Here is a 24829-nt window from a genome sequence, read left to right as displayed (position 1 = left end):
ATTAGGTCTAGAAGATTGTTAGGACTGTTGGTCACAAATTTATAAACATTTGATTTATTTTCTTCATCACTGGCCAAAATATTTGTTTGTTTACCTCCACTACCCCAAGGCCACTGCCCAGCCTTGATTATTTTTATTTATTATTTTTAACTCAAGACTGGTGGTGATGGCTTGTGCTCAATCCTCCTTATTCTTACACTAAATTGATGAATCAGTGAGCGTGATCTTGGGGGTTGTCAACTATTGAACATTAAGGGATTTGGACAAAATTCACTGATGATTGGTCAAATAAATGCACAGATCAATTCATCAATATGGCATCAGTGTTGCAAATCTCCTTTTAACTAAACAAGTGACAAACTGGGACTTATGGTTATTTCACAGACCTTGCTGAGTTTGTCTCATCTTGTTAGTCCCACACTATCAATCTGTCTCATCAATTTGTAAAATTAGATTGTAAATTATCTGTGACGGGCTGTTTTTGTGATTTGTTTTTACAGCACCTACTACCTCAGGATCCTGATCGATGATTGTTGACCCTAGGCATTACCATAATAAATACAATAAATAAGTGCCAAGGACTAAGTCACCATTTTATTCCTTCTTGGCAACTGTATAGCAATTCAGATTATTGTCCTACCTATGAGTCATGTATTTTATTCCATCACTAAAGGGCTCCTAATTAGGTTTTCACATGTACCCATACCAACATGCCCATGCCCACACAGGCATTTTTAGCTCCTTTTGGACATGGGCTACCTGTGCCTTTGAGAGAGTGTGCAAACTTTTACCTCTATCCTGAATCCAGAAGTGAGTTTTCTTCCTCTAGGAACACTTAGCAATGCCTAAGCAACAACAATTCCAGTTTGTTTAAATAATATGAGATGCATTCAATAGAGAAAATGGAGAGGAATTAAGCATAACAAAAAATGACTAATTTAAAGACTATGCAAAGCATAACTAGCTAAATGGTTTAGCCTATGGTTAAGGAGAATTGAGTTTTGCATCTCAGCAATGGTCTGTATTGCAGTGGCATACTGGCTTTTAACATCCTTCTATTCTATCTAATGTGTGCTTCCTCTGTTCATATCACAGCATCAAACTAGTTTGTTGAGCTGTTGATTTTGAGCTGTTGATTTTGTTGAGCTGTTGAGCACCCATTTTATTTTAATGGGTGCATCAATGATGAGTTTTTGTCTGATTTGTAGGCAATCACATTATCACCAACCTGGTGCCAGTACAATCAATACTTCATGTTATTTTAGATAGATCATAAGTGTGCTAGTCACATCAAAGTAAACATTTAATCCAAGAAGTTTCCTTGAAGAAACCACAATTTACATGATTCAAACCTAGTACAAGGCTCAAAACAAAACTAAATAAGTTGGTGAGGTGTTGTAGGCTGTTATACTCTGGCACAGGTTATTTTAAAACCTAACTCTCAAAAGCATATTAGGAAGTTCTTATTTATCAAACTCTGCTACTTCTCTTATCTGTTTTAAGATTGTATCCTGATGCCCATCACCATAGCTAGCATCTGAGCATTGTGCACCAAATCAGTAGCAAAGTTCATAAAGTCTCGGCTCTTCTCTCTTTTCAGGGTCAAATCTCTGCTTGGGTTATGGTGTTTGGGTTTTATATTTTTGGGGGTAGTTTATTGATTTGTTTGTTCAGGAGTTTTTTCTTTGTTTATTTTTTTGTTCATTTGTTTCTCCTTATAGCCATCTGACTTACTCCTCATGCCCTATGTTTCAACCCCGTGTTTTTATTTAGCTTGTTTGCGAATAAACTCTAATATGGGTGACAGATTCAAGTTGTAGATTTATCATATTTTATTTGTACCATGCCCACAGATGTGCTAAATGCCTCATAAATAAATAGACAGGTCCCTGCCCCCAAAAGCTTACAGTCCAGAATATAAATATGATATGAGTGATAGCACAAAAGGGAATGGAGTGAGGGTGAAACATGGATCATGGGGTGACTTGGCTACTTCATATTCATTCTTTGATGAGTTTTGTAACATAAACATTCTCCTAGTTCACTTCTTGTACAGTTCACAACAGAATTGTGTTTGAGAGAATCATCTTGCTTTTCTGAAGGTTTTGCAGGGTAGCATGTTCTTCTTCAAGTGCTTGCTCATGTCCATTCACATGTATGTGTGCACACACCATGTACACCATTGCTGAACATTTTTTCCCTGAGTGGTATCTGTTGGGTCGGCTCCAGTGCCCCCTGGAGTCACACCTTCATGGCACTGTATATAGGAGCCTGTCACCTCCTCACTTCCTTCTTTCCACCTGTGACAATCGCCGGAACTGCTCGTTCTTGCTCTGCAAGTTCTCTCCCCAGTGGACTTTGTATTTTTTCCTGTAAATAGCTTTAAAATTTTAGTAGTTCATGTTTGCTGTTAGTTAATAGTTGTTAGTATAGAGTAGGACCCTGCTTTCCCACCCCGGCATTGGGGCATGCCTCAGTCTCCGAGTTTTAAGTCATACGAGGCTTGCCACAAGCCTGTGCCTCTCAGTGATCCGCACTCAACCCAAGTGTTTGGGCAAATCCCACCTGCATGATCGTTGCAGGATCTATAGAGGTTTTAAGCCCTGGACTCAAAAGGAAAGGGAGCAGAGACTTAAGTTCCTCCTGATGGATATGGGCTCTTCATTCCCTGGAGCGAGGTCACCCTGACTTGGCACCAAGCACCTCTTCCTCTATAAGTAGTGTGCCAGTTTCCATGAGGGACAGACACTGCAGCCTGGCCTCCTCGGCACCGAGAAGAGACTCCTCATCAGTGTCACATGACTCCCAGCACTTCCACAGTTCACCGGTATAGAGAAAGTCGGTGCAGGAGAGCATGCAGCACTGCTCCCATTTTCTGGTACTGTGCAAGAAACAGCGTAAAACAGACAAGGGGGGTGCTCCTCTACCCCAAAGCCTGCCGGTCATAAGGACTCTGGAAGTGTTAGACCCACCCAGGGCCACTCTGGCTCAATGACTGCTGCTGTGGCACCATTGACTCCGGACCAGAGAGAGAGCTGTCAAGTCCAGTGCTATTGGGTTTCCCCCGTCGAAGAGCCATAGGAGTGCAGGGCTGGCGCTCCTGTCCACAACTAAGGCATTCCAGGCAAGACAGGATCTGATGTCCCTCCCGGTATCACCATCTAGACACAAGCCAGCACTGGAGGCAAGGACAATTATGGTACTGATGCCACAGGTGCCGTCCAAAGGGAAGTTGGCAATGAGGCAGCAGCATAGGTCTCCCCTAGCCCAGTGCCGCTTACTGGTACCATCCGGCACCTCCCCTCCCCGGTCTCTGGGTAGTGAATCCTTGGCATCAGACTCAGAGCCTGAGTCCTATGCCTCAAGAAGGAGCCAGAATCAGTTGTGCCAACAGTACTGAATGGATTATATGAACCAAGGATTCACACCTATAGGCTGGCCAGCATAATGGCAAATGCCCGTGCAATGGCCCTTTTGGACTCTGTGGGTTTTTCATCAGGTCCAAGGACCTCAGACAAGGAGGTACTATTGGGAGGCCTCAGAGAGAAGAGCCCCACCACAACCACCTCCTCTAGCGATGCAGGGACTGGACCAAGGCACTGAGCCAGGTACCGTGCTTCAGGGAAGGTATTGAGGGACCCGTCAGAAGCAAACAGACAAAAACAAAGACTGGTACTGGTCCTAGGATCCTCTTTCCTCCTCACTGGATAAGGCGGGCATGGAAACCTCAAGGGCACTCATTTGAGATGACCACAAGGCCCATCAGGAGCTGCTAAAGAGGGTTGCCCAAACCTGTGGATACAGGTGAAGGAAGTTGCACAGACCTCCCACTCCCTGGTGGACATTTGGGCACCATCAGGTCCATCCAGGTACCCCAAATAGTGCCATTTTAGAACCAATCTAAGTGTGTGGCAGACTCCATCCTCTGTGCAACCTACGGCAAAGAGGATGGAGAGAAAATACTTTGTCCCACTGAAGGGGTTTGAATATCTTTACACTCACCCCCCTCCTGGGTACCTAGTAGTCTCAGCAGCAAATGAGCGAGAGTGACAGAGGCAATGGGGTCCTACCCCGAAGGCTAAGGATGCCAAAAAGCTGGACCTCCTTGACAGGAAGATCTATGCTACAAGGGGGCTCCAGCTTCACGTTGCAAATCAGCAGGTGCTCCTTAGCCAATACGATTTTAATACTGGAGAGCAATGACAAAGTTATTGCCCCAGGAGTCCAGAGCAGAATTCTCAGCCTTGGTCAAGGAGGGCAGGGCGGTGGCCAAGGCATCCCTGCAGGCAGCTCTGGACGTAGCCATCTCAGCAGTTGTTTTGCAAAGAGCCTCTTGGCTACAGGCCTTGAGCCTCCCTCATGAGGTGCCTCAGACTATCCAAGACCTGCCTTTTGAAGGCACAGTGCTATTTTCTTAGCGAACAGATGCTAAGCTGCACAGCTTGAAGGACTCCATGGCTGCACTGAAATCATTGGATCTGCACACCCTGGCCCTGTTGAGAAAACATTTCAAGCCGCAACCATTATCTCTGTTCTACCAGTCACAACCGAGGCAGGACTATAGTAGGAAGCAAGGCAGTAATTACAAGAGGAGGCCTCCTCCCCAACCTTCCTTGACCCAGGGATCTGTGCTCACCAGGCAGTCAGCTAGCTCCAAGCAGGCATTTTGAGGGTGCACCCAAGGATGGCATATCTGAGCTATACCTGGACCCACTATCTTAGTGGACCGGCTATCCCACTTCTATCGGGGCATGGGCCCATATCACCTCAAACCGCTGGGTGCTAAATGATACGCATGATAGGACTAGGATACACTCTGGAATTCAGTTCTTCCCCTCCTTCTCACCCTCCCTCCCCATCCCTCTTCAGAGACCCTTCTCACAAGCAACTTCTAATTCAGGAGGTGCGAACGCTCCTGCAAGTGGTAGCGGTAGAGGAGGTTCTTCTGGAGTTAAGGGGTACGGGGTTTACTCCCAATATTTCCTAATCCCCAAAGGCAGTTTCAGACTCATTCTGGATCTGCGAAACCTCAACAAATTCATGAAGTAGCTGAAGAACCACGTGGTCTCCCTGGCCTCCATTATCCCCTCTTTAGATCCAGAAGACTGGTATGTCGCCCTCTACCTGAAGGACGCATATTTTCACATATCCTTAGTCCCGGACCACAGACAATTCCTGTGGTTCATTGTGGGACAGGTCATCAATGCCACTGTAGCTAGTAAAATAGGCGGTAGTGGCATCACCTGTGGTGAAGGTCTGAGTGCTGCTTCCTTAACCAGTGTTGACAATGCTGTGGTGGAGGAGGTAGGCTTGCTCTTGCCTCTCAACTCCAAATCAGTGTGCCTGAGATTGGCAGAGGCCATGGTGTGGGCACTCTGACCTTTTGGCCTATCAATGGCCCCTCAGGTCTTCACAAAGTGCCTGGTGGTAGTTGCTGCCTTCTTGAGAAAACGAAGAGTACAGGTGTATCCCTACCTCGATGACTGGCTGGTCAGAGGCAGGTCCAGAGAATGGAAGCACACATTCAGTTAATATTGTCAACCTTCCAGAGGTTAGGCTTGTTGCTGAATGCGCAAAAGTCAACCCTTATCTCCATCTAAAGGCTTGAGTTCATAGGGGCCATTCTTGACTCAGTCCAGGCCAAGACCTTCTTACCAGAAGCCAGGTTCCAGACACTGAGTTCAAACACAGAGAACCTCAGGAAACATCCCACTACCACTGCGAGGACCTGCCCGAAGTTCTTGGGGCACATGGCATTGTGCACATATGTGGTAAAGCACATGAGTTTGAGACTCAGACTGCTTCAGGCCTGGCTAGCGACAGTGTACCGGCCAGGCCAGGACTGCCTGGACAAAGTGCTCACATTTCAACGCTCTCATCTGGTGGTTGCCCCCAGAGGTGGTTTGCGCAGGCGTTCCATTCAGGAGACCACAGCTGTTGATGTCTCCTTCATCTGAGCCATGAGTCCCTTCACCTGATGGCTTGGAAGCTCCAAGGCTGAATCCTTTGAAGTCAGCATCCTTAGGTCCAGTACAGGAATTTCTGTTAGGTAGCAGAAAGCATCCACCAGGGCCACCTACCTGGTGAAATGGAAAAGGTTCTCAATCAAGGCAGGACAGAAGGGGATCTTGCACATGCAAATGACAATACCGTGTATTCTGGACTATTTGTTACATCTAAAGCAGCAAGGGCTGTCGGTGTCTTTGATTAGTGTGCACCTTGTAGCTATCTCAGCCTTCCACCCAAGCATGAGCAGCAGGTCCATCTTTGCTAACACACTCTGTAGCCACTTTCTTAAAGGACTGGACAGGCTGTACCTGCACATGAGAGAGCCAATCCCACTTTGAGACCTTAACTTGTTTCCCTCGAGACTCACAGAGGGAACCATTGAGCCCTTAGTGACATGCTGTTTGCTCTACTTGTCATGGAAGATGGTCTTCTTCATGGCCTTCACCGTGGCCAGGAGAGTCTCAGAAATTAGGGCCCTTACTTCAGAACCACCCTACATGGTTTTCTTCAAGGATGAGATCCAGCTGCACCCCCACACGGTCTTCCTCCCGAAGGTGGTATTGCAGCTCCACAATAACTAAGACACTTTCCACCCTGTCTTCTTCCTGAAGCCACCTGCCAGTAGCCAGGAGCAGAGGTTCCATTCACTAGAGGAGCGCTGGCCTTCTTCATAGATAGGACCAGCTTGTTTAGGAAGACTACTCAGCTCTTCATGGCAGTGGCTGATAGGATGAAGGGCCTCCCTGTCTCGGCCCAAAGAATTTCCTCATGGATTACTTCTTGTATTCACACATGCTATGACCTGGCGAAAGTCCCTGCTCCAGCATTGTCGGCACACTCCACAATGGTGCAAGCATCTTCAATGGTATTTGTGGCACATGTTCCCATTCAGGATATCTGTAGAGCGGCAACGTGGTCTTCAGTCCACACCTTTGCAACCCACTATGCCATCATGCAACAGGCTACAAATTATGCTGGATTTGGCAGAGCAGTGCTACAGTCACTTGTTGTTGACTCTGGACCCACCTCCTGCATTTGCTTGGAAATCTCCTATATGGGAATGGATATGAGCAAGCACTCAAATCAAAAACTGTTAGTAACCTTTCCATAACCATTGTTCTTCAAGATATGTTGCTCATGTCCATTACCAAACCTGCCCTTCTACCACTCTGTCAGAGTTGCTGGCAAGAAGGAATGAGGGGGTGGCAGGCTCCTATATACAGCACCATGCTTGATTCCAAGGGGTGCCAGAGCCAATCTGACCCAACAGATACCTCTGAGTGAAAAACCTTCCAGTAACAGTGCGTGCGGCATATACATCCCTACATGGGAATGGACATGAGCAACACATTTCACAGAATAACAGTCATGGAAAGGTTAGTAACCGTTTTTTTAAATTTTTTTAATACTTTTCAGATGTCATTCTACATAACTATAAACTAGCCATATTGTAAGCAATCCTCCAATTCTGTCCCAGACAGTTCTTTGCCAAAAATTAAAAATTCTGCACACAATATTTTAAAATGCTGTAAAATTCTGAATTTTTTTGTCAAAATAACACAGTATAATCACACCAATTTCAATTATTTTGCTAATTTATTTCAAAATATCTGACAGCAAGTATATCTGTAACAATACAGACAACAAAAAAAGATTCAGGAAATGTTTTTTGACAAATAGATTCCTTAGTAGGCATATTAATACAGAACTTTGAGTAATAATTCAGTTAAACTTCAATACAGAAATGTATTTCCCATACCCCTCAGAAGCAGTGCAAAGGCTTGGGGGAGTCAGGGATAATGGAGGATCTGAGGACTGAGGCAGAGGGAAGTAATTGCTGGGCAGGAGCCAGGAAGTGAACCTGGAGGGTTGTTGGGTATGGGTGGGAGAAGTATGGAACAGGTTTATTTTGGGCAGGGGAGTTGGGAAGCCTCTCCCATGCAGATCCTGGTTGACCCCTAGCCTCCCCCATTCAGTCAACCACATCTGCCCCTTCCCTATGTGTCCCTGCACCTCTACTAGTCCTTCTGAATCCCAGGCTGACCTCCTAGCAGCCCCGTGTGCCTTGTTCTGTCTATCTTGCACCCACCCCCCAATATTCTATGCTTCCTCATCTGGCCCCGCAGGCAGAGTGCTGTGAGGAATTCAGCCTCTCCCTGTCTCTCTCTGGGATTGGCTGAGCAAGTTGCCTCTGTTCTGGTGCCATAATAGCTCCTGGTGGGTGAAAGAAGTAACTGCAACACTTCTCCAGAAGAATGTATTTTCCATGGAGAGAAAAAAAATCTGTGGGGGACATGAATTCTGCGCATGTAGAGTAGTGCAAAATTCCCCTAGGAGTAAAGATTCTACTGTAATAAAAAAGTAATACTTACAAGGTGTTCTTTTATCTTCTAGATTTTACAGGAAGACGAAGCTTGGCGGCTTTCAAGACATGGAGTGTGTTCCTTGTGGAGATCCCCCTCCTCCCTATGAACCTCACTGTAAGTGCTCATTGTGTTCAAATTAGAACAGGACCGACTTTTGGCCTTGTACATTTTTTCCTACTTTTATCTAGAAAGCTCAGCTAAGTGTACTTTCATTGCTGAAACTGACCCACTTGCTTTCTCTTTAATCAGCTTTGCTACCAAGAAAGTAAACATCTTTGTTTCAGTGCAGTTGCTGTGTTCTATTATGACAAAACCCAGTTGATTCAGCCCAATTCTGCAACAAAACTTGGGTGACTTAATTTTTTTTGTCTCTTTCTGTAAATATTGGGTTCTTCTTCAAACTATGGGTGCTCCATTTCAGGTGTTGGTGTGTCCTGCACCTTCAATCAGAGAATTTCAGCAGCAGTGACCGTCTGGGTCGTGTATACGCAGTCCACATCTCGCGGTGCCATTGGTGTCTCATCTAGCACGCACAATGTGACCCCTTCTGTTCCTTCTCAACTGTCAGCCTGAGACTGAGTTCCCAACAGTGTTACAGTTAGCTCGTTTAGTGTTGAACTAGTTTATCTAGAGTAGTTTAATTTAATAGTTAGGTACTTACCCTCTCTTCCCCGTTACTCTAGCCCTTAAATAAAACCAAAAAACCCAAACCAAACTTTTTCCTTAGATTAGTTAGGGCTCACCCTTACGGGTGAACCACAGTTATTCAAGCTATGCCTGGCTCACCAGGATTCAAGCACTGCCTTTCATCCCAGAACACCGTGCCAGTATTGGACGGTCTGTCCACTGTTTCGGTGAGTCATACATCCCTCAGAAATATGCCCACTGCTGCAACCTAAATTCTTGCGCTAGAAGGGACAGAGACTTACGTCTCAAACTCATTCTCATGGAAGAGTCCCTGCATCCAGCTGCAGACCCTGGCCAGAAAACCCCTTCTAGACAATGGTCCCTGGAGACCTCACCCTCATCACAGAGGAAGGCTTATTCTTCTAAAAAGTCAACCAGAAAAAGAGCGGCAACTTCTCAGAGAGAGTCGACCAAAAATAAATAGTCTCAGGCTCAGTCTCTTTCCTCGGTACTGACCACACCACAGCTGAGTACCTATGAGACACTGGGATCCTTCAGCACTGCCCACACAGTGGCCTCTGCCAATCTCAGGCACACTGACTTGGAGTCGAGAGGCAAGAGCAAGCCTGCCTACCTCCTCCACCACAGCATTGTCAACACTGCTTAAGGAAGCAGCACTCAGACCTTCACCACAGGTGATGCCACTACCGCCTATTTTACTAGCTACAGTGGCACTGATGACCACATCCGCAACGACGCAATCAGCGATGACAACTTTACCATCTGCACCAAAACCTACAGTGCCAAATACATCAGCAATGAAACCACCAGCATTGCAACACTTTCTTCATCATAAAGACCTTTTAGTCTTGTTGATACCGGAATCACCACTCTTTGGCGCTGATGGTTCTCCAGTGCATGCAGTATGAGAAATATCTGATTCACCGCTAGCCTCTCCTCTGTCCAATGAGGAGGAGGAGGATGTGGAAGAAGGTGTTTTCTCTTCAAGACACTCTTCCCCAGCCAACACCTGGACCTCTACAATGTAGGTCTTATTATGGATAAGACATGCACTCATGATATAGCCACCCATGGATGGGCCCACCTATGCTGTTCACAACACACTGGCCTTACTGGGACCCATGGGCCACTTATAGAAGGCCTCACAGCAGCCCCTGAGCCCCTATAGGGAGGGGATTATATTTCCACCACCATCATCAGTGCCCGCACAGTCAGAACCCACTGAAGACACAGCTGAGGAATGGGAGGAGGCTCTAGAACAAGACACTATATATTTGCTACCCATAACTCATCCCTCTTGAGCAAGTCTCAGAGGCGCAATATAAGTTGTTGGAAGTCGAGATTTGTAGGATATCCAAAATAGCGCTCCCAATCAATGATGCACTAATGGAACCAGCCAAAACAGTTTGGCAGACTCTTGCGATCATACTACCTACCTTTAAGAGGGATGACAAAAAATATTTATGTACCCTCAAAAGGTATGGATTTTTCCACCCTGCACCAAATTATCTCGTAGTTGATCCCATCAACCACCACGGTAGATAGCAACAATACAGGTCCATGCCTAATTGCAAAAAGTGGAAATGCCTAGACCTTTTCGGCCACAAGGTCTGTTCCTCAGCAACTCTGCAATTTTGGGTTGCCAACTACATGGGCCTATTAGTAAAATATGAGCACAGCAACTATTCAAAATTTATGGACTTTATTAACGCTGTCCCGGAGGACAAAACAGGCCATTTTAAATCTCTTATATCTGAAGGACAGATTGTGACCAGAACCACATTACAGGCAGCCTTAGACATGGAAGACACAGCAGCAAGATCCACAGCCACTGTGGTTGTTTTGCGCCTGGCATCCAGGCTCCATTTTTTGGGCTCTCCTAGGGAGATACAGTCCACTGTGGAGGACCTCCTGTTTGATGAACAGAAACTGTTCCTGCAAAGACCGATGAAGTCTTCCATGCGATGAAAGACTCCCATACAACCCTCTATACTCTGGGAATTTACATGCCTGCAACCAAGAGAAGACAAACCAAAATGGGAAGCAGCACTTCTATATGCATTCCCATGGATACCACTGTTATCAAGGATGATACACAAAATAGGTTTGACAAAGCAAAAGTCATACTGATAGCCCCAACATGGCCCAGACAGACTTGGTACTCTTACCTGATGCGGATGACAGTATGTGCAACACGCATTCTCCCACTCCAGCAGGGCCTTCCATCACAGAACTCCGGACAGATACACCATCTAAATCTGGAGAGTCTTCACCTGAAGGTGTGGCTCCTACATGGTTCCATCATGATGAACTAGCCTGTTCAGAACAGGTTAAACACGTATTACTAAATAAAAGAAGATCAACCACGCGCGATACTTACCTTTAGAAATAGAAGAACTTCTCCATATGGTGCCAAGACAAATGAATTCCTCCAGTTTCCACACCTCTGCCATTGATACTGGACTACATCCTGGAGCTGAAACAGTCTAGACTATCCATTCATTCGATCAAAGTATATTTAGCGGCTATTACCACCTTCCACCATAAGATCGACGAGACATCGTTGTTTGTGTACCCAATTACCAAAAGCTTCCTTATGGACATTCAGAATGTTTACCCCGAAATCTATGCACCCACGCCACCATGGGACCTAAACCTTGTGTTACGGTGCATCACCAGGCCCCTGTTTGAACCCTTAGTGACATGCTCTCTAACACACCTCTCAATGAAGGTGGCATTTTTAGTAGCTATTGCATTAGGCTGCCATGTGGGTGAGCTACGGGCCCTGATGGCCCACCCACCTTATACCATTTTTTTCCAAGGACAAGGTCACCCTAAGACCACATCCCAAATTTATACCTAAAATATCTTCATTCTTCCACATAAATCAGCCAATCCATCTCCCATCATTCTTTCCCAAACCACACAGGAGTGCACAGGACTCTGAAATACATACTCTGGGCATCAGACATGCATTAGCATTCTACCTTGACAGAACTAAGCCTTTCAGAAAATCCCGAAGACTTTTCATTTCCACTACAGAACTTCTAAAGGATCCACAATCTCCACACAAAGACTATCATTCATCTCTGTTACCGGCAAAAGAACCTGCAACCCCTATCTGGGATCAGAACTCATGCTACCAGATTGATAGCAACTTCAGTAGCCTTTCTGAACAATGTTCCACGCATAGACATATGTAGAGCTGCTATCTGGGCCTCTGAAAATATGTTCACAAAATAGTATGCAATTGTCCAGAGCTTAGGCTCAGATGCACTGCTAGAACTAATAGTGTTATCTTCACTCACTCATGCAACTCAGAAGCTCCTTCCATCCAAAGTGGGACACTGCTCTACAGTCATCTGAAGTGGAGTATCCAGAGGACATCACTCGAAGAAGAAGAAGAGACGGTTACTCACCCTATGCAGTAACTGAGGTTCTTCATGATGTGTTGTCCCTGTGGATGCTCCACTACCCCCCACTCCTCCCCATCTACTTCGGAGTTCAATCCTGGATTCTACGATAGAGAAGAAACTAAAGAGATCAGGTTACATGTGCGCTAGATGAGGCGCCGGTGGCACCGCGAGACAGGGACCACAAATGCATGACTCAGACACTCACTGCTGCTGAAATTCTCTGATCAAAGGCGCAGGGATGCACCAACACCTGAAGTGGAACTCCCACAGGGACACACATCTCGAAGGACCTCAGTTACTGCACAGGGTGAGTAACCTTCTCTTATCTTTTGCATTTAAATAAATAATCAAGAAATCTTTCAAAACTGAATAAGAAACATAACTACTGTGTTTGCAAAACAAATTGACAAGTGTCTGAAGTTCTTCAGTATCCTCTTCTTTACACCATTTCCAGAAAAACAAAACTTGCCAGATTTCTTATAAACATTCTTCATATTTCCATTGTCTAATTCAAAAACTAAAAAGTATGTAGATTTGTACCCAAAGAAAAAATATTGATTGCAAGATAATTTTTATCTTAGCTTAAGTCTTAGGCTTTGTCTACACTACCACTTTTGTCAGCAAAACTTTTGTCAATCTGGGGTGTGGAAAAACACATCCCTGACCGACACAAGTTTCACCAACAAAAGCACTGCTGTGGACAGCTCTCCCGGCAACATAGCTACCACCACTCGTTGGGGGTGGTTTAATTATGCCAGTGGGAGAGCTCTCTCCCATCGGCATAGAGTGGTTTCATGGAAGACCTTACATCAGCGCAGCTGCAGCGGTACACCTGTGCCACTGTAAGGTCCATAGTGTAGGCCTAGCCTTATAAAAAAGTGAAATGCTATATCAAGTTTGTGTGAATAGAAAGACAAGGTGGATGAGGTAATGTTTTCTATTGGATCAAATGATACTTGTGAGAGAGACAAGCTTTCCAGTTTACACAGAGCTCTTCTTGAGGTCTGGGAAATGCATTCAGAATGTCACAGCTAATACAAGGTGGGAACAGATTGTTTAGCATAAGTAGTTAACACATATTTCAAAGTACCGTTCAAAGGTGAAGTGTACAGTTAACACCTCTCCACTCATGGGAGGAAAGCAGGAAAAAATAGCTGGGGGTGGAGAGGGGTTTGTAGGTTATAGATTGTTGTAATAAGCCATAAATATAGAGTTTCAGTGCGTGATTTTTATTGTCTAGCGAAAGTTATGAATTTAAGCTTCCAAGCTCATCTCTTGAAGCTATTGTGCACTTTTCCTTTGAGGATGGAGGACAGAGAGGTCAGATTTAAATTGATCACTTTGTGAAAATTTTCCAAATGAATTATGTTGCCACTCAAATTTTAGCGACTTCTGTTGTAAAATATGTTGTTCTAAATCATTTTTCCTGACTAAACCAGATATTCAGGCAATATCTTTGAAGGCAAAAGTTTTTAAAATCTGACTTCTCCTGGATTTCTGCCATGGATTCAGAGCAGTATATTACATGACTCTGAGTCAGAATAATTCAATTTTTATTCGAGATTACAAAATTTGAAACTATTAAGTCAGATTTCTACAATAGCAAGAATAAATTAAGCAAGTTATTAAAGTTGTAATATTTCCCCTCCAATTATGATGTATGTCTAGAAAGGAAATTGGACCTTTTCCAATTATGATGTATGTCTAGAAAAGAAATTGGACCTTTTCCAGCTAGTTTTGTAGTGTTGAGCATTTGATAAGTATATGTACAGTTTTGACACCAAGGAATAAATTCTGCTCTGACTTACCTGGAGTAACCACCTTGAACAAGGGGGTTTCACGGGATATTTCAAGGTATAATTTGGTCCCGAATTAGATAAACGTCTTACCTCAAGGAAATAAATTAAAACTGACCCCTAAACTATTTTTGTAATGTGCCTTGTGATACAAAAGAAAAACATAACAGCCTTCTGAAATAAAGTCTGCAATAGTATTAACATCCCAGCTTCACAGCTGAGTAACTCTAACTGCAGCACTCATGTTGTGCAATCTTTCCTATCTTCCCACCTAGTCCGTTCCTGTAAGAAGGTAGGATACTGAAACAATAATTCTGCTTCCTGAAGAACTCTGAGGCAGGTGAGAGAAATGAATAGCTCTGTCTTCCTTGAGCTCAGACTGCAGCGAGCCATTCATATACATTTTCCCCATTGTTTGTTTAGGGCCACAAAATAGGTAAGAATTTCCCTTCAAAATCAAGCCCTTTTAGTTGAAAGATTAAAAAAGTAAATATAATAGCTTAATTTGTGAATGTTCACAAGCTTCTGGAAATGTTGATTATCGCAAATGGTGAAAGAATCAAGATCGGTCCTTTTTTAAACAACTCTGAATTGTTTAGTTAACACAGCTTTAGCCTTTCAGTAAAGAATAGGGTTTGAGTCTACAGATGGAGCCTAAAGTAGACAAATTAGGTAGACTCATACTGGTCCTTAGTGGGCAGAAAACCATATTGCAGAGAAGAGTGCTTTCTTTGGCACACCTGCAGGAGTTAGCCCAAATCTTAACTAGAGATTTTTTTATTCCATCAACTCAAGGTTGATGGTCTTCAACAAAATAACATGAGGAACCAGCGCAGTTACTTGTTTCTCATGTTTCCTGTGGCAAGTTATGAGAATTTGCAACTGAAGCATAAATAGCTCTTGACTAAACCTATTAAAAATCCTTTATTTGCACTAACTAAACATCTTTGAAAACAATATGTTATTATAGTATGTCACTGCAGTTACCAGAAGTAGCTTAGAAAGGACCTTCTAAGTAAATAACAGATAAAAACAAAGGGTGATGTCATGGTAGGGATCTACTACAGACCACCTAACTAGGAGGAAGAGGTGGATGAGGCTTTTTATAAACAACTAACAAATCATCCAAAGCACAGGACTTGATGGTGATGGCAGACTTCAACTACCTGGACATCTATTGGGAAAATAATACAGCAGGGCACAGATTATCCAACAAGTTCTTGTAATGTCTCAGAGACAATTTTTTATTTCAGAAAGTGGAGAAAGCTACTAGGGAAAAGGCTGTTCTAGATTTGATTTTGACAAATAGAGAGGAACTGGTTGAGAATTTCAAAGTGGAAAGCAGCTTGGGTGAAAGTGATCATGAAATGATAGCGTACATGATTCTAAGGAATGGTAGGAGGAAAAACAGCACAATAAAGATAATGGAGTTCAAGAAGGCAGACTTTAGCAAACTCAGGGAGTCGATAGGTAAGATCCCATGGGAAGCAAGTCTAATGGAACCCCAGGCCGGTAGCGGGCTCAGCGGCAGCCGGGACCCGCAGCTTGCCATTAAAAAAAATCGGCTTGCGTGCCACCTTTGGCACGTGTACCATAGGTTGAGGACCCCTGTTCTAGTGTATACAGTGTGTACTGTGTGTACTGTACTTTATGGTCATTTTCATTATACGCGATTTTCCTCTGATGCGCTGACTTTAGAACCTACCCCTCCACTGTATTCATTTTTTAAAGTTGATAATAAGCGGTGCTCCAGGGGGAAGGGAAGAGGAGGGGGAGCACAAGGTGGAAGTTCTGCCTCGGGTGCAAAATATCCTTGTACCGGCCCTGTATGTATGTTACCATTTTTTATCTTAAATTCACAGTGAAATTGCATTTTACAATTTGCTTTAAAAAAAGCCAATATTTGGAAATAAATATAATTGATACCTCATAAGACTCTCACATTCTTCATAGCACATAATTCCTTAAATGGAGTCAGGTGTAGAAATGGAGAAAACATGAAGAAAGGAAAAAGCTTTTGCTATATTGTAACTATTCACAACTAAATGTTCACAAATTCAGTGTCACATTTCAGCATGTGAATGAAGTGGATAGAGTCCTCACATTTTGGTGCACCTTCTGAAATAAAATTTTACATAATTAATCGGGAAAAGAAAACACTTTTCCTTTCCTTATCACACATAAAAATAAATTTCTCAATCATCTCTTATATAGCAAATAAGTGTCCAACGTTCCTTTGGGAACTCAAAATGCACCAATAAAAGTGTGTTTAAATCAGTTACATACATGAAGGTTGAATTTTGTTTTTCACTCCGGAAGTCTAGATTCCCTCTGTTCTGCAGTCTACAATGATTGAAATATAGGGTTATATCATTCCTCCCATGAAACAACCATGAAAATTGAAAAGCTATCCAAGAAGTTCTTGATTTATGTACCTGAGTAGGAAGGGTTTGGAGGCCTACAGGGCCATGGCCTCCAAACTCAGATGTCCTTAGATCTGCAAGAAAAATTCTTGAAGGGTCTTGAGATCTGATATCCAGACACTCTCTATGGATTTTGTAGCAATTTGTGCTTACAGGAGTAATATTAGCTTTGGAGGTAAGATGCCATGTATATCTGCTGGTGAAAAGCACAATGAGAATTAAGTAGTAGTATTATTCATCTAGCTGAATTTGTCAAGCTTCACCTTCCAGGAACTGGAATTTGTCATCACTATCTGTTAAAGAGCCATCTGCTTTCAGAAATCTCCCTATATATGTGCTTATAAACTGTAATAGTCATTTCAGTGTTCTATTGGATAAACTATGTAGAATGAGATTCTCAAGTGTCTGACCAAATCAAGATTTTCCAGACCTTGATTCATTTTTGTCTACAGTAGCACTTTTAAGAACATAAGCATGGTCATCCTGGGTCAGGCCCATGGTCCACGTAAGCCAAGTATTATGTTATCTGACAGTGGTCATGCTAAGAGTCATTGATGGACCTATTCTCCATGTACTTAGCTAATTATTTTTTGAACCCAGTTATACTTTTAGCCTTCACATTATCCCCTGTCAATGAGTTCCACAAGTTGACTATGCGCTGAGTGCATTACTGCTTTTACCACTATTGGAACTGAGCTGGTGGCAGTAACTTGGGAAATTCTAGCGAAATTTAGTGTAGATACACAGTTAATCATGTTTAATGGTATTATAATAAGAACAGAATGCTTATGCAGATACCATGTATTTTTTTTCCTTGGAAAAATCAAAGGAAAGTTTTTTTTAAAAAGTCCATAGCTACTAAGCATGATTTGAAACAAGGACTAAGTGTATACCAGTGCACAATTCTTAGGACAATTGTTTAGCACATTTTAATTTTAACTTTGTCTATATAAGTGTAATATAAAATGGTCAATTATTTAATGGAAATTCTTCACTCAGTGCAATATTTCTGGTATGATATGTGAACTAAGGGGTTGAGTAGTCTGATCTTCACCGGTCTCTGACATGAGCTTTCTTGCTTTAGGAAAGTCTTGACTCCAGTCCTCAAAGCAGCCCAGAAGGTTTTCTATATAAGGGACTGATAGGGAATTCTCAAAGAAGTGAATAAACTGATGTCTTGTAGGGTTCATGTAACATTAAAGGGGGGAAAAGTCTCTCTTTTGAATCTTAAGTAGAAAACACAGTGGTGTTGAGAAACATAAATGACAAAACATGAAAATACGCTTTCCCCCAATCCTAAGTACTGTTTGGCTTTTAGATGTCTAATGCTCTATCACTCCTTAATCCCTTTTTCTTTCAATGTGAAATAGAATGACAAATATTTGTGCAACTAACTCCGTTGAGCTATTATAGAGAAAAAGGAAAAGTTTGAATATCTTGCTCCAATAAATTAACTGTCTTGTGAGGTGCTTTGGCAAGTTTTTATTTGCTTATGAACACTACCATAAGGGCATGAACTTCCTGGGCTAAAGGTTCATAGTAAGTCTGAGCCATTGATGAGGACCTCTGTGTATGGGGAGCAGTTGATTATTACCTAGTTAGCTATAAATCTAAGTTCTTGCTTTTATCTTCTGTCTTTCTGCAGACATTTTAAAACAGAAATTTGGTTTAAATATTTACTCATGGAAAAACAAGTTGTGGATTGTTAAAGATGAAGTTGAAAGGGTTCTATAATGGACAAGTAAAGAGTGTTAAAGGCCAGGAGAATTATCACCTTTGTGTAAACTTTCAAGGGAAAACAATGAATTCTCTGTGTAATTTGGCATAATAAAAAATTAAATATACATAGATATAACCATATTTTAAAATACTGAGCTCAAATAAATTATAAATAACCTCCCCAACATTTTGGTGCAGCAGTTAAACATTAGATTAGGAGTGCTTGGTGTATTTGTGCTATGGCTATATGCATTCACTTTCTAAACTGAAGTGCAGACATAATTACAATGTATTCCTGGCAACTGGTACTCTTCATCTGTCTGTGCTAGAGACTTAGTGTCAAACACAAACAAACAACACTATAGGCTGGGAACGGGAAAGTAGATGCAAGTCTAACCCTGACTTGTCCATGTCCAGCAATGAAATTATGACAAAGTAAGTGAGATACTTGCAGCTAGTCTTGGTCTCATCAAATAGGAAATAAAGGAAAAACTAAGGGCTTGTCTACACTGCCACTTACAGCGCTGAAACTTTCTTCACTCAAGGGTGTGAAAAAACATCCCCCTGAGCAATGCAAGTTTCAGCGCTGTAAAGTGGCAGTGTAGATAGTGCTACAGCACTGGTAGCCACGCTCCCAGTGCTAGTAGCTATTCCCCTCACGGAGGTGGGATTTTTTACAGTGCTAGGAGAGCTCTCTCCCAGCGCTGGAGCCGCGACGTGGCAGCACTTTAACGTCAGCTGTGTAGACATACCCAAAGAAAACAAATGTTATCAAATAAAGCATACAACTGAACAATCCTACTGGAGTCTTCCATTTTGAAGAGGAGCTGGCAGACTGGGGCAGACTTGAAAAACTGAGAACATTTACCAAAAAGGCATTTTACTTTGCTTTACCTATTTTTTCCATCTCTGCAGATAAACGTGTTTGAATAAGAGCTTTCTTCTTCACAAACTCAACTTTATCATCTGCGTTGTCCTACAGTCAAGTTTTTAGAAATAATTTCTGAATGCCATATTTATCATAACTTTGTTTCAGGATCATTAGAAGATGTACTTGTGTGTGTTTTGCAAGGGATAGAATTCTTGGTTGAAGATAGAAGTTTGATAATTAACAAGTAAAAGGAAAGCTATGCCAAAACATTAATTTCCATCTCTTACTTCTTTTTAAAGGATAAAGTTTTGCCTTAGGAAGCTTCATTGTGTTTGAGTTTCCAAACTATTCTCAGAATAGTATAGGCAATCACACTCCAACTTTGAGAGAGATGAAACACACATATACTTAATTCAATGCACCTATTTTAGTGTTCACTGAAAAACTACCCAGAGAGAGTCAGTTCTGAAGGATCTCTCCCTCTTCTGGGAAATCAGTCATCCTCTTATTTGGGTTTACTTGTTACACCTCATGTTTAATGTGGGACCAGTAGGAGTTGTGTGAAGAAGTATGAGTCATGATGTTTTCAGTATGCTAATATTCAAATCTATATATTCATTTATTTCACTGTGTTGGTGTTTTATATAGCTCTAGTCCTGGATGAGGGGTAGTTGTCTAAGAGTCAGCCAAAACCATATAATGTCTGCAAGATGGAGAAAGCTTCATTACAGTAAATTAAAATTGAGGGCACTCACAGGTGCTTGTATGTTGTACCAGTCTAGAAAATTGGCTGATGCTTTGGAAACAGCGCTTTAGTGGAAATACAAGTATACACTTTTTAGGCATCAGTAGAATCATAGAAATACAGGGCTGGAAGAGACCTCAAGAGGTCATCTAGTTCAGTGTTTCTCAACCTTTTTGATACTAGGTACTGGCTTGTTGCATCCTAAACTGTGTCAAGCAGATCTCAGGGACTGGTGGCGGCAGGACCAGCTCTAGGCACCAGCAGGGGTGGCTCTATGTTTTTTGCTGCCCCAAGCACGGCAGGCAGGCGGGGTCAGATTTGGCAGCATGCCTGCGAGAGGTCTGCCGACGCCACACCATCGGCTTCCCTGCCGCTGAATTGCCGCCGAAGCTGCGGGACCGGCAGACCTCCCGCAGACGCGCTGCTGAAAGCCCGCCTGCCTGCCGCCCTCACAGCAACCGGCAGGCTACCCCAGGCACGTGCTTGCTGCGCTGGTGCCTGGAGCCGCCCCTGGGCGCCAGTAAACCAAGCACATGATTGGGGCGGCACAGTTCTAGGGGCGGCACTTGCACTCTCAGAGGGTGTTTTTTTTTGTTTGTTTGGTTTTTTTTGCTTGGGGTGGCAAAAAACCTACAGCCGGCCCTGGGTGCCGGTCCACAGACCAGTCGTTGAGAAACACTGGTCTATGCAGTCTTCCTAGACCATCCCTGACAGGTGTTTCTCTAACCTTTTCTTAAAAACTTCCAATGATGGGGATTCTACAACCTCCCTTGGTAACCTATTACAGTAATTAACTATCCCTGAAGTTAGAACATTTTTCCTAATATCTAACCTCAATCTCCCTTGCTACAGACTAAGGTAATTACTTATCCGACCTTCAGTGGACCTGGAGAACAATTGATCACCATCCTCTTAATAACAGGCCTTAACATATTTGAAGACTGTTGTCACGTCCCTGTCCCACGCAGTCTTCTTTTCTCAAAACTAATAATGCCAGGGTTTTTTAACCTTTCCTCATAGGTCAGGTTTTCTAAATTTTTCAACATTTTTGTTGCTGTCCTCTGGACTCTCTCCAATTTGTGAACACCTTTCTTAAAAGTGTGATGCCCAAAACTGGCTACAGTACTCCAGCTGAGGCTTCACCAGTGCCAAGTAGAGTAAGCAGAACAATTACTTCCTGTGACTTAGATAAAACACTTACTACAACTCAGAATAATATTAGCTTTTCTGCCACTGCATCACATTGTTGACTCATATTTAATTTGTGGTCCAATATAACCTCCAGATCCTTGTCTGCATACTACTTCTTAGCAAATTATTCACTGTTATGTATTTCTGCATTTGATTTTTCCTTCCTAGGTGTAGTACTTTGCACTTGTCTTAATTGAATTTCATATTTAAATATTTAGAATTGGGGGTAAGCAGGTAAACAAAAGAAACATTTTTTGAAAAATTGAAAACAGTGTTTTCTCCACTAATACCAATGCATTTACCAATAAAGAGGCTGATCACAGTGGTCCATTCTGGCCTTGAAATCTATATGAATCTGTATATTTTAAGCTAATTATTTAAGAATTTTCAAATAGTAAAACTGTTTAACTGTGAAGAATTTATCATATATTTTGATTGATTACAATCAAGGAACAAAAAGCTAATTTGGATGAGGATTACAAAAGAAGAAGAAATATTGGAGAAGAATCAGTCTCTGGAGAATAGTGTACAGAATTGAGTACATATATGTCTAATTCTGGAAAGAGCATAGTGAATACTCCTCTAAGAATTAATATATGGAGTTTTTTATTATCATTAAATTATTTTGTATTGCAGTAGACCCCCTATGAGGGCCCAACATATGCTGTACAAATGAATAGCAAAAGACAATATATGACCTGAGGAGCTTTCAGTGTAATTTAAGGCAAAACCCAAGGGGATATAAAAGTCAGACTAAATAGAAGAGGAACAGGAGACCTGGTTATATAGATTAGTTACACGTACAGCTTGAGGATTTCAAGTCAATTTATTCTAATTTTTTTTTAAGTTACAAGATACAAATGCATTAATTAGATATAAAAAGGCCTTAATTGTCATTTACTGATCTGTTATATTTAATGGTAATTTCTTGTCTGCTAGCCCAAGAAGGAATTGGCTTCAGTAATTCTGAAGCTGATGAAACATCAGATGACTGTACAAACTTTAATAATAGTCTTGAAATAGTTTTCTCAAATATAATTCAAACAAATTCTAAGGTAAGGATTTGCATAACCACCAGTGGGATTATTAGTCTCTGCTGAGTTTAAAAAGGGCACAGAAACAGATGTACCCTCTACTTCCCTACACATACAGCTATTAAAACTTTAGCTGATACAATCTAACAGAACTCTTAAAGAATTGAGATAAAAGTAGGAGGTAAGGAATATAAAGAACAGATGTACAGTATGCTGATGATAAAACCGACTCCTATCCTGATAATGCGGTTTATGTATTATATTTTATTATTCATGGATCCTTAATCTGAGATTTACCCATTACAAGAGGATGTTTCAGAACACACTTCAAAAACTATACTTGTGAGAATGTGCCATCTCCTTAGCAACCAGAAAGGAAAAAAATAGCAGGTTTTTACAAGATAAAGGAGAGAAAGATGCAGCAATCAGTTCTTTAGGACTGGATTTCTTTGGCTCTGGTACATTTAAAGGGCCAGCCCCAGAAAGATATGATGGGGGGGGGGAAAGTCACCATAATAAGGGAACTCTGCAATAGGGATAGTTCTAGGAATCAGGCGGTTCCAGATGAAGTTGTTCCTGGAAAAGGGTTATTTCCATATTTTGAATACCATCACTGTATCACAGTGCATGAGTTGAGAGCCTGGAGAGGATCGTGTACTTTGGATTAGTCATTAGCAATAAACCAACAAATTCAATAAACCAAAAGGTACAGTCAAATCAAAGCTTAATTTGAGAAGAAAATTGCTTGTCTTTCTTAGCCATCTGGACTTTTCCTACAGAGGGTTCTCTTTCTACTGTACAATTCAAGAGACAGAACCAGAACTGTCAGTTATGGGTATACAGCATAACTCCACTCCCTGTGGAGCATGTCTAGAATTGTTTAACTTCCAGGAACACTTTCTGCAGCTCATAGGAAACTCCTATTTAAAACATCTTACAATTGTACTCAGAATGAAGTTGCTATTTAGTCACTGTTCGGTGATTGCTGTATTAAGAGAGCCACATTTCTGGGTGCTTTTTCCTGCTCCTAAGAAGTTCTGCTTCATTCTCTGCAGTAGCCCCTTCCCGCACCTTTAGGAAAGGAGCAGGAGAAGGTTGAGATGAGACCCAACTCTGAATCAAGCTTGAGAAGCTAGCATCTGCAGGTTCCAAGACAATTGCATCTTTTGCTTCAGTGAATCAGAAATGTTTTGTTGAATAATTCACAGTGGTGGAAGTGTCTACAACTGAAGAGTGTAGTATTACATGTATTGAATGTATACCTTCAGTTAGACGTAAAAGAGGCACTAATTTTTATATATATTCAATTCTTTTACTTACATTTTCTTTTTTAGAGATATTACTGGTTCCAGTGGTAGTACTCATTTTAAGTATAGGGAATAGCTCTCAAACCAGTGGAAACTTTCAGAATGGAAGAATCTTTAAGCACATTTACTCTATCTCAACTTTGGAACTTGTGGAACATTCTCTTTACTTTTTTTCTTAATCCAGAATGAATGTGGACAATAAGGAGCGAAGACTAATATGGGGAAGAATTTAATATATAACTGTGTAGGAGTGGGATCAGATATATACTGGTAATGCATGTTCTGTAATGAAATTAATTGAGCAAAAGATAGTATAAAGAAATTTAACTTTTGATAGGTTCACTGTCTTATGCCAGGCAAGGTTGTGAAGCGCAGCACTGCTTATGATATTTGAACTGTGTGAACCTGATCCTGCAGTGAGATCTCTGCTGGTGGACCCCCACTGAAATCTGTGGAGTGCTACTCCACACAGGGATCCATCCTTATCATGCTCCTTTGTATATGTGAGACTTGATATACTTAATTTCATTTTTCTGCTTTAAACCAATTCTGGAATAAAATTCTGGCATATATATTTTGCCATTTGGATAACACTAAACTAGTTTTGACCTTCTAATCCAGGCACACAAAGTCACCAGGTTTTGTGTGCACAGATTTGAAGATCTGTTTTTTGTTTTACTAATTTGTGATTGTAATTTGGACATGTTCAGAAATACTCACCAGAATGGTTCCAAAGGCTAAGCCTACATTTCAATTTAAAAAACATTTATTTTTCTGTATGAAACAGATATACATCATACATAAAAACACAAAGAGTAAAAGTAAATGAAACCTTAAGCAGGTACACCACTGAGTGTTATAAATGCAAAACATAAACACTTGTGTTTGATTTTTGATCTGAGTTCTGTTGATATGCAGACATGGTAAGCTTCTAAGGGTGAGAAGTGAGAGTCAAACCACAGATCACTGCATGTAAAAGATAAATAAATAGGTTTTTAGATTATAATGAAAGCATTACAGTGCTGATGTGCTGATGTCTAATTTTATCCTACTGAAATGTTTTATACCCTAATGAATATCTTTTGCATTTTGGCCACCTCCACTGAGCTTTATTTGTAAGTTCACTTTTCATTTTTATTATAGCATACTAGTTTTCTCCTGGTTTCTAAATGTTCAAGCGTTTGTACTTCTGATAAATATCTAGAGCAACTAGAGTGTAGGAACCTTTTTTAAATTAAGATTGGAAGTGTTAAGTTTCTTTGTGCCGGTAGATTTATGCCTCTTTTACGTATGTAAATATACAT

At 41.8% G+C, this 24829-nt stretch overlaps 1 protein-coding gene across 6 annotated transcripts in view; it reads left to right on the top strand.

Moving 5' to 3' along the window:
• TNFRSF19 (TNF receptor superfamily member 19) overlaps positions 1-24829 on the top strand; it is a 107799-nt gene that overhangs the window by 39413 nt on the left and 43557 nt on the right. For all 6 annotated transcript variants that reach the window (XM_045017463.1, XM_045017448.1, XM_045017457.1 and 3 more), the window contains one exon: positions 8404-8489. In XM_045017463.1, the coding sequence (XP_044873398.1) occupies positions 8404-8489 (86 nt within the window). The remainder of the gene's footprint in view (positions 1-8403; positions 8490-24829) is intronic.

The sequence above is a fragment of the Mauremys mutica genome, chromosome 1 (genome assembly GCF_020497125.1).
Source record: "Mauremys mutica isolate MM-2020 ecotype Southern chromosome 1, ASM2049712v1, whole genome shotgun sequence".
Classification (NCBI taxonomy): domain Eukaryota; kingdom Metazoa; phylum Chordata; order Testudines; family Geoemydidae; genus Mauremys; species Mauremys mutica.
This window is presented reverse-complemented; position numbering and strand designations above follow the sequence as displayed.